Raw genomic sequence first — 10,034 nt, forward strand, 5'->3', positions numbered from 1 at the left:
AATGTAGCTGTATTTTTCTGTGTACTTGAACACTTGTACTTGCAGCCCCATGGGGTACACTGACCATGAAACGGGTATTGCTACCCATTTGTATGGTGGTAATGTCTGTAATTAGTGGCAGTAGAGCTCCTTCCAAGGACATCTTAGCCCACAAAGTAATTATGAGCTCATTACTGGCAATCAGCACATCAGTGTGTGGAGGTTTACCCTTGCTTGAGTCACACTTCCCCCTTAGGGAGTCTGGGTCTTCTAGAGTTTCTGGTCCCAGAGAAGACAATACAATAATTGGACATTATTCCTTGCAAATCACAGCGTTGCTAAGGTTGGAAGGGACCTCTTGAGATGATCTAGTCTACCCCCTTGCACAAGCAGGGTTGCTCAGGATTCTATCCACTTGGATTTGAGTATCTCCATGGATACGCCACAACCTCTCCAGGCAACTTATTCCAGTGTTTGACAACCTTCACAGTATTTTAATGTGTTCAGATGAAATTTTGTGGTTTTTAATTTGCACTTGTACTTGCAATACCAAACTGTGAGTGGTTTTGGAGATGTGAAGGCTGTTAACTCTTTACCTTAATTCTCAAATTCTAGTAAGTCCTGATTCTTTTCTAAGGCACACTTGGCCCATTAGGGATGAGCTTTTTCCCACTTTGAAGAGAACAAAGTCTTGAACTGAAGAGAGGATGAAGCCAATCAGATCTGCATTACCTAATAAGCAATACTTCAGCTTCTTCAGCTGTTATGTCACCAGTCTGGTGAAAAAAGGTATTGCTGGCATCTCATGTTTACAGTAAAAGCTGCCAGTTTGTTCTCAAACACGTTCGATGTCATGGTGCTGCATTAGCTGTAATTGGCAAGATTTGGTCGTCAGTTTGATGTAATTTAAGTAACAGCTTATTCTGTGCAAGTAATATTATGCATGACTCTTTAAGCCCAGATGTGATGTAACTACTCTAGCTTTCGCTGTGTTCCCTTGTCAACTCAGAAACTGCCCTGCCATTCCTTGCTCTACAGGAAGCGTATTTATTGGTACCACAGTTACTTAGTAATTATGCAAACAAAGATTAGGCCTAAATAATGTACCTGTGGGCTAAAAAACATTTTTAGGATGAGGTAAAAGTAGTCACTCAAGAGCACATGAGCAATGCCCTGATGCTACTTCAGGAGTTACTTTTTTCCTAGAAACAGAGAATTTGAGGAAAAATCAACCCTATAATACAAGGCACATACGTGAATACCACTTATTTAGATAGAAGCTTGGGAACATCTCTCTCAGTACTGATTTAGCATGATTTATTACCAAAAAAGTTCTTGAAAATGTTTTTGTGGACATAGAGATAAGGTATAAAGCCCAAATTTCTGAAACACTGTAAAATGCATACCTAAGAACTGCTGTAGTAGTCACCTATGGTCTTTTTTTCACAATTGTATGAAAACAGGTGAGCCAAATGCATCAATAGCCTGATTAATCCTATTTAAAACTTCATCTTTTACCTAACTGTCATCACAGCTTTACATGAGGTATATGTGAGGCTAAATATTCCAGACCCAGGGAATCCTGAGGATTGTATTTGCTATTTTGCAACTGGAGGGAGCACATTAATGTAGTGAAAGACAGAAACATTCACAGAACAGCAGTAATGAATGGGAAGCAAACAGGAAGTACAAGATAGTTTGGTGGGGTTTTTTTGGTTGTTCTGGAAACAGCAAACCTTGTGTCTCCTCATGTACTGTAGGCAATTAATTGCTAACTTTGTTTTGTATTGGCAGGACCAGCGCTGGCTAAAAGACTTATTTCAAGCTGCATTTGTTTCTCAATGCCTTCAGAGTCAGCAGCAAGGTAAGAGAGGTTTCAAAGTTTTGGCCTTTATTTGGCTTAGCCTGTATGCAATATGAAATGATAATTTTCACTCAAATCATGGAGTCTTAAAATATTGCAAAGTTTAACATTAGGGATTAGTCCAGACTGAGTGCTTCTTAGGATTTATTTTTCACCCTCCATCTAACTCAGATTTCCCTTTTTACTTCCTTCTCAACTTACTTCTTTTGGAAGTATCACAAGTGTTCTAGTGCCCTGACCACCTGATCTGATGTTTAGATATGTATAAGATCAAGCCTTATCTGCAAAAAAAGAATTATAATTCTAACATGACATACTTATTTTTGTCCACATCATCATAAAATTATATTGCTTTCATTCTAGCTAAACAATTATAAGCTGCCTCTGAACAATGTAGTTTTCTTTCTAGGTAGGTTTTTATTTACTTTTTCCTTCACTTGCTTTGAAAACAAACAAAAAAATACATTGGAAGGAAAAGGATTGTGTCTCACAGGATTCTATATTGAAACTTACTCCAAACACTGTTAGAAGTTTGTAGCAAGATCTTTTTAAAAAGATGTTCTGTCCCATAATGCAGTAAAACCAACAAAAGATACAAATAATGAAAACAGCTGGTATGAAGGAAACAATGGCTTTGTAGTTCAGTGTCTATCTTCAACCAGCAGCCCTTCAGGAGGGCTCCATAAACATATTCTGCCTCTGCTGTAGCATCTTTCTGACTAGACACACCAGAAGTCCACACACAAATACACATTATCGTAGAGTCAGGAACTAGTGCTCACTCCAAGTTTTTATTAAAATCGAACACAGGGAAGTATTGGAACATACTTCTGGTTGAGAATCTAGACAACCAGCACGTTTTCAGGATCACCTGGTTTTACAGAATTCCAGAATCTCGGTTAACCCTTTTGAGCGTACATTCACAGAAACATCAAAGTGAGCAAGCACACTGTTACTCAGCCAACAATCACTAGGTCATCACCAACAAACTGGTGAGTGGGAACCTCAAGGTTATAAGGAGCGGGACCTCTCCTGATTCTGCCAGAGGCATCGTAATGGGACCCATGGCAAGGGCAGTAATAACCGCCAAAATCTCCAGAGTTAGCAATGGGCACACAACCAAGATGAGTGCAGACACCTATTAATATCACCCATTCCGGTTTCTTTACCCTGTCTAAGTCATGCTGTGGATCCCTCAGTTTAGACAAATCAACTTCAGCTTCCTGATTAATCTCTGCCTGGGTTCTGTGACGCACAAAAAGGGGCTTCCCTCTCCACTTGAAAGTCATGTTCTTGCCTTCTGGAATGTCAGATAACTTGACCTCAATCTTTGAGAGCGCTAGCACATCAGCAGAGGCACTCAGGCTGGAAATAAACTGGGTGACAACACTCTTAGCAGCATATGCAGTTGCTACACATGTCGTTGCAGTCATCAGGTAGGAAAACCCTTTTCTAGCTTCACTGCTGCCTTGAGAAGATGTGGTGGGATTTAGCACATCTTGACGACGATAGGCAGAGAAGTCAGGTACCATGACATCATTATGGACGAAACGAACACTCGCAGGTGCTGCAAGAAAAAAAGAGTATGAAATGACAACACTTTCAGGTAAAAAAAATTATGATATATTTTAAGTTTTACTTTTAAAATTGCATTTCTGGAATAATGGGTAAAAGTTATTCCAAAGTTTGGGTAGGACTCCACTAGTTATACATTTCAATTTTAAGCTGCAGGAAAATGATTTCCAGAAGCTATTTTTGGTAGATGAACAGGTGATTTGTGAAACTGTTTTACCTATTCTTTGAAAATTACACAAAGCCTGATAAGGATGCAGGAAAATCTGCCAGAGTTCCAGGTTTAGAGTGAACTGGTTTTTTAGAAAATTTCAAGGAATAACTCCTGCAGGATACCATGACTAGCTAAGAAAAGACAGACCTGTTTTCCATTCAAATGTTTTCCTGAAAAAAACCTGCTGTGAAGAAATTTGATGTAGTAAAGTTTGCACATCTGTAGCTCGACACTTTTGTGCTTTCCTTTGACTTAAGTAACTTCCATGCCTTTAATAATCTTAAGTGTGGGGTTAAGCATTTTTAAGACTAAAATTGCAGTATTGGGTATTAACTGTAGTCAAAGCTAACTGCCCCAGTAAATAATTTTTAAATGTGCAGTCCCCTATTTGCCAGGCTCACTTCATAGAAGGATTTAGGGATACAGCTAATAATTATCCAATTCTCAAGCTTTTCAAGAGGCATTCCCATGTCAAACCTGTGTGCAAACCTAACAAGATGTGACACCACTAGTTTCTCCAGCAAAAGAAAGCTGCCTCCCTCAATGAAAGTCTATAAGCCAAAGAACACACCACAGACAGAACACATTACTTGCCAAAGTGCAACCTCTGTTATCAGAAAAGAACTATTTTAGTCTTTTTTTTTTTTCCTAGCAGTTGGCACAAAGTTAACAGAGTTTTAATAAAATCCATTCTTTCAAAGTACTTAAAATAACTCTCAGGGATTTATATGTGATATAATGGGGAAAATACTTGCATATATTTACAAGTAATTCAGAGAAGGTATTTGCTATAGGATTTTAACTGCAGAGAACTTAATCTGAAATTCAAAATTCTGAGTAAACCATACTAATGTATTTCAGTAAGACTTAAAATATTTCACATTTAGTAACAAGCAATACAATTAACTTCTAAAAATTTCTTCTATTCAGTGAAAAGTGGGCTTGATATTAATTAAAACTCAGAGTAAGACTAAATGTCAGCTACATTAGTTATAGATTTGTACAGTTTTCACCTGAACATATCCTTTACAGCTGGGGGTCAGGTGAAGAATGTAGTTCTAATCACTACAGAGCACCTTCCACAAGGCACTGCCACCTCCAGGGCTTACATCAATGTCCTACCTAACAGTGTGAAGCAAACTGCTGGGCCACGCTCAGCACCGGCCGGGCCCTGGCTCTCCAGGACGTGCCAACCGGGCCCTGTGGCCGAGGGCTGGTTCTGCAGGAACGACACAGGAACAACTTTACCCGGCTGATGCTTTCCTGAACGCTGCACCAATGGGGGGGAAATACAGCGATTCCAAAAGAGGAAGCAGCGATGGGTTTGGCATAGTGAATTCACTGTTAAGAGCTGTTCTTCTGCAACAGTAAAACACACCCCGTGTGCTCACCGCACACCTCTGCTTTGATGCCGCTCTGTTAAACACCTTATTGAACTACACGGAACTTTCTTGTGTCTTCCCAACTGCCAATTAAATATCCACCCGAGACTCATCAAGAGGAAGCGGGCTTTCAAGTGCCCTTAACTCTATAGCCATAAACGCGCGTTACAGTAATGATAACTGGCAATCAAGTATTTTTTTTTTTTTTTTAAGAAAAAGAGTCAGGAAAAGCCAGAACCTCTCAACTCAGTCACGACTCTGCTCCCCCCAGCCCGCCAGGCCCGAGCGCGGAGCACACCCTCGCCAGCCACCTCCCCTGGTGCCCCCGCCGGCCCAGGCCGAGCGGTAACGAGCCGGCAGCTCCCGGCCCGCGGCCCTGCGATGCCCCGGCGCCTCCCGCCTCGGGCGGCAGCTAGCCGCCGGGCCCGATCCCGCCCGCTCGGCCCAGGAGACGCGCGATGGGACGCGGCGGCCGCCGCCCGCCCCCGCCCCGAGCGGCTCCCCCAGGGCCCAGCCCGCACCGTTGAGGCTGGCGCCGGCGACGAGGCCCCCACGGGCCGAGCGGCCGCTCAGCGACTCCCGGCAGAGCAGAGGCTGCTTCGGGTCCAGCGGCACCTTCTCGGCCCGACGCGCCACCGCCGGCGCCAGCGGCTTCAGCGGGCCGGGCACGGCGTGCGCCGCGGCCGACAGGTAGGGCGCGAAGGGCCCGGAGCGGGCGGCCACGGACAACATGGCGGCGGCTGCTGGGCCGGTCACCGCTGCGACCTTCCCGGCGGCGGGAGGCTGCGCGCGCGCGTCACGCCGTCGCGCCCTGGTGGCGTCACGGCAGCGCCGCCGGGTGACGGCGTCATACGTCACGGCGTCGGGGCGGGGCGCTGCGCCTGCCTGCGCTTCCCTGGGTGGCAGGCGGGGGCCTGAGGCGGAGCTGCTGGTGCCGCGGCAGTGCCGCGGCAGTGCCGGGGCTTCCGGTCGGGCTCCCGGTCCCGGGGAGCGCGGGAAGGTCTCGCTCCGGCAGCGGGAGCCGCTGGCTGTGGGCGGGAGCTGCCGCGATAGGGGGCTGTGCTCGCGGGAGGGGCCGGGCGCGCCTGCCGGGGGCCCGGGGGCAGCAGTCGGGAACGCCCCGGTCCGGTGACGCAAAATGGGATCTTGAAATGGTGGGGTTAACGCCTGGGGGAGCCTGTGGAAGGGCGAGCAGGGCGTGTAGATGACGCAGGGGGTGTCAGGGGCTGTGATAAGTAACCAGCCTCCGGTGGCTGCGGTGGGGTGAGGCTGGCAAGGCAGACGCAGCCATAGCGTCTTCCCTTGCCAGGATTAGCACTGTCTCTTTGTCAGGAACTGTAAAATTTAATCTTATTTCCTTGCTCTGTTCTTAACCTTTTACCTTCCAAACAGTTTTATTTACTCTCAAGGTACCTTTTTCCCCTCCAAAAACTTGGCTACCTTACTTTAGCGATTAGACCTCGAGGGTGAAGAGTGCTTTCAGCAGCTGTGTCAAGCACAAAAGGGTCTTGATCTTTGCCGAGTTTTGGGTGTTATCAGGAAACAAATTCTGTATCAGATTAGCCCAAATACACGGTAGTTACTTTCTTTACAGGAGCTGCTGTCTGAAAATACCCCTGCTCTGTGTGTCCCAGATGGAGTTTCATCTCGTGCTTCCTCTTGAGTTCCTGCGTCCAAATCTCTGCCTTCCTCTCTAGTACAGTTCCAGTAACAGGAGCGGTGGTGAGGCTTACCCCACCGGTGCCTGTCTCCTGCCAGCTCTGGGACTGGCCAGGGAAGTTTGTAGCTGTCTTGTTAGTGCTGCTAACTCCAGAGTCAAGTTTTGGGTTTGGTACTCCGAGAAGGTCCAATTCACATAAAGTGTTTTGGTTGGTGATTTTCCTGTTCACGGCATTACCTTGTTTCATACAAAACACTTAAGCACTATTACAAACATGCTTTTTTTCTCTTTTACTGTAATCATTTTGTTGAGGTATTTCTGTTTAATATTTTGAAAAGACGTTAAGTGTATTGAAGTTCTATCCTAGAATACCTCTGATGATACTTGCGAGCAAATTTAAGCCATTAAACTTTAGAACATATCAAAGGAGGGTTCAGGAATCACTGCGGGGCATGTGAATGGTCCAGTGCCTTGTCTGCAGGGCATGGATTCATTTAAACAAAGCAATGCGATCCCAAAACACCTTGGAAGGGTTAACGTGTTCTCTTCCTTTGCTGCTCTTATGATACGATTTGGAGGTGTATAAATCAGAAGCATTACTTGAAAGAAAACTGCCACTTCTGTGATAACGCATGCCCTTTATTCCTATACCTTGTGCAGTGTATGATTTTTGTCCCTTTTTATTTTTTTGCTTCTTTTTTCTTAGCTTATCTATTTAATTTTTTGTCTTTACATAGTCTTGCTGGATCAGTTGCAAAGTGGAAAAAAACTTAAATTTTTTCAGCTTGTCATAGGAAATTGGTGAGTGATAGATTTTATATCAAGTTTGAAAAATGCAAAGCATGTTTTACAATACACTTGTTGTGTTCATAACCACGTGTCTGTGGGCAGCCGCCAGCTGCCACAGCTTCAGTGTTTTCCATTGCTTGTCGGCACGTTCAGTCTGGAGCTCAGACTGCTGGGGAAGTCAAACAGTTCCCCAGAAACTCATTCTTACCATCAGTGATTAGGAGGGTGAAGGAACACAGCAGCTGTAATTATTGCCAAAAATATACTTTTTCCATTCTCAGTCACAAACACGGGCAGAGATGCAAACACTGGAGTCCAATTTTTATCTTTGCTCAGATCAGTTTCATTCAGCTGTGTGAATGGTAGGGGAAGCTTGCTTATTGTTGCAAGAGAGAGAATAAATTATTTTCCAAAAGTTCCTGCTATATTTTTGAGTAGTAAAAAGCTAAATAAAAAGCTCTGTTTCTAGGATTTTTTTTTTTTTTTTTTTTTTTCTGACCGTGAACGGTGCTTGTCCCTTTGTGGACACAGGCAAATCAAAGTATTTAAAAATACTAAATTAATACTAAAGCACATATTTTGATAGATTTAAATAATTTTTTGCCAAGAATACTCTACATCTGCTCTGATAGACAGCAATAGATTTAGCTTGACCTGCCAGGCTAGTCCTAAAATGGTTGATGGTATTATTCTGTGGAGCTTCTCAAAGGGAAATAAAATTGATTTTTTGTTTTTAAAAGTACATATTCTAAGATGATACCAGCAGCATGTAAGACAGAAATATCAATTCATTTGTGTGTTTTGTTTCTTTAATTAGAAGATATGCATGATTCCACCCTTTTGACTGCACTGAAAAATAATCTGAAACAAAACAATACTCCTGTCAGCTCCTTCCCCTGTGCAACAAGCAGCAAATGGCATCTTCCAGGCAAATCAAAATCAAATCCACTCCTAAGGGCTCTTCTGGAGGTGGTAGTTCAGTTCATAAAATGAATCTTGGCAGATACAGACTATTCACCCTGAGGAAGGGCAGCACCTTCTAAAGACAGGAAGGCAGAATGCCATAGTAGTCTTTCCTCCCTTTGCAACAGGGAAGCTGCTGGCTTCCTCTGCAGGGCTACGGCCTTGACGTACAGACGGGCTTCCGGTCAGGGCGAGTGTCTCAGGCTCTTGTTGGAAGCACCAGCCCAGCTCTCTAACAAAGACCTTCCTCTGGGCACGGTTCTGGTTCTCTGTAGTAAGCACTCAGTTTGGGATGAAGTTCTCACCTGAAACTTGCTGGGGTTGCAAGGATAAGAGGATGATAGGTACATTATTGATGAATCCTGGACTAAAGGAAAGATCCATTCTTCCACCCAACAACTTGGGTGAATAAACAAACATCTATGGGTTATGTTTTTTTTTTCTTTTTCCAAATTTATTTTACTTTATAGCATCAGTCTTATGCTTGACTTGTTACAGCTTCCAGTGGTAGTTGGATACTAGGTGGATGTGCTAGTAGGTGCATACCTGCTCTAGTCAAGCCTTTTAACTAGTTCAGCCTTCTAAAATTTTCCCAAAATGCAGGATAAACTTGACACAGAGATATGTCGTGAAGACATTTGGGCTAAACCGTCCTCTAGAAATCTAACCACCATTTCTCAGCTAGTCAACCCAGTCGATTTGTGGAAGGCTGTGAAGCTTTAGTGTTTCAAACTGGCTGTATAAAGGAGCTATTGTTTTGAAATTCAGCTGTTGCTAATGGTGTTACTACTAATTTATGATTGTGCATTAAAAAAACCTTCTCTCTGTGGAGTGGTAGTTTAGGGACTAGCCTTACTGAGATTTATTTAAGGGTTTGACTTTTTCATATAAGTAATTCAGTGAATCTTTTCAACTGTTGTCTGAAATGTACTGAAATATGGTAGTTCTAATTAAGTGGGATGGATCATTCCAGTAGTATTGATCTATAATTTATTTCTTTCCCAGTAAGTTTGTGATATCTAAGCCTAGGTAGATAATGATTTACCCAACTCAGCGTACTGTACAGTTGGTAACTGTAGTTAGTAGTGATGTAGGACACAATAATATTCTAGAGGAAAAGTAATTTGTAGACACTACTGGGGCTATGAATCAGTGTATGAGTGGAAATAAACAATATTCAAGCCAGGGGAGAGAAAACTGGGAAGATGCATTTTAACAGCCCAAGTTTTACAAACATTATTTCATTTAAGAGGAAAAGAGCTACAGAAACATGATCTTATTTTCTGTTCTCTTAACAGATTACAAAATTATCATGGTCATGGTAAATACATGATCAGAACCAAATAAGTTCTAACAGGTCAAAATGAGTTTAAACTAAAGCCATCAGATATTAGTATACTGTAGATATCTGGTGTTTCACCATGAGACTGAGGATCTGATCTAGTGTTTATAAAAGGGTTTGTTACCAGTTGTGGATTTGGGGGATTTTTTTATTGTTGTTTTGTGGGTTTTTTTAAGGTTTCTGAGTTTTGACAGTGGTGTAAGTTTTGATGTATGAACTGGGAGTGCTCTGAGCAGGGAGAAGTTTCTGGATGTTAAAATGGAAGAGTT

The 10,034-nt window shown here is 43.2% G+C and overlaps 1 protein-coding gene across 1 annotated transcript; it reads right to left on the reverse strand.

Moving 5' to 3' along the window:
• Window positions 1–2,615: 2,615 nt before the first annotated feature.
• On the reverse strand, window positions 2,616–5,796 carry UQCRFS1 (ubiquinol-cytochrome c reductase, Rieske iron-sulfur polypeptide 1). Its single transcript, XM_074881654.1, has 2 exons — window positions 5,533–5,796; window positions 2,616–3,410 (listed from the first exon to the last, which is right to left on the reverse strand). Exons 1-2 carry the CDS (start codon window positions 5,741–5,743, stop codon window positions 2,800–2,802), a joined length of 822 nt encoding a protein of 273 aa, XP_074737755.1. The 5' UTR covers window positions 5,744–5,796; the 3' UTR covers window positions 2,616–2,799.
• Between the last annotated feature and the right edge of the window lie 4,238 nt (window positions 5,797–10,034).

This window comes from Strix uralensis, chromosome 12 (genome assembly GCF_047716275.1).
Source record: "Strix uralensis isolate ZFMK-TIS-50842 chromosome 12, bStrUra1, whole genome shotgun sequence".
Taxonomy (NCBI): domain Eukaryota; kingdom Metazoa; phylum Chordata; class Aves; order Strigiformes; family Strigidae; genus Strix; species Strix uralensis.

Bases quoted from the DNA above. Each gene is read 5' to 3' on its own strand.
- UQCRFS1 (XM_074881654.1), bottom strand. From the start codon at position 5,743: ATGTTGTCCGTGGCCGCCCGCTCCGGGCCCTTCGCGCCCTACCTGTCG. The intron at 3,411-5,532 runs GTGCGGGCTGGG...TTTTTCTTGCAG, and splicing joins CGCCGGCGCCAGCCTCAACG to CACCTGCGAGTGTTCGTTTC.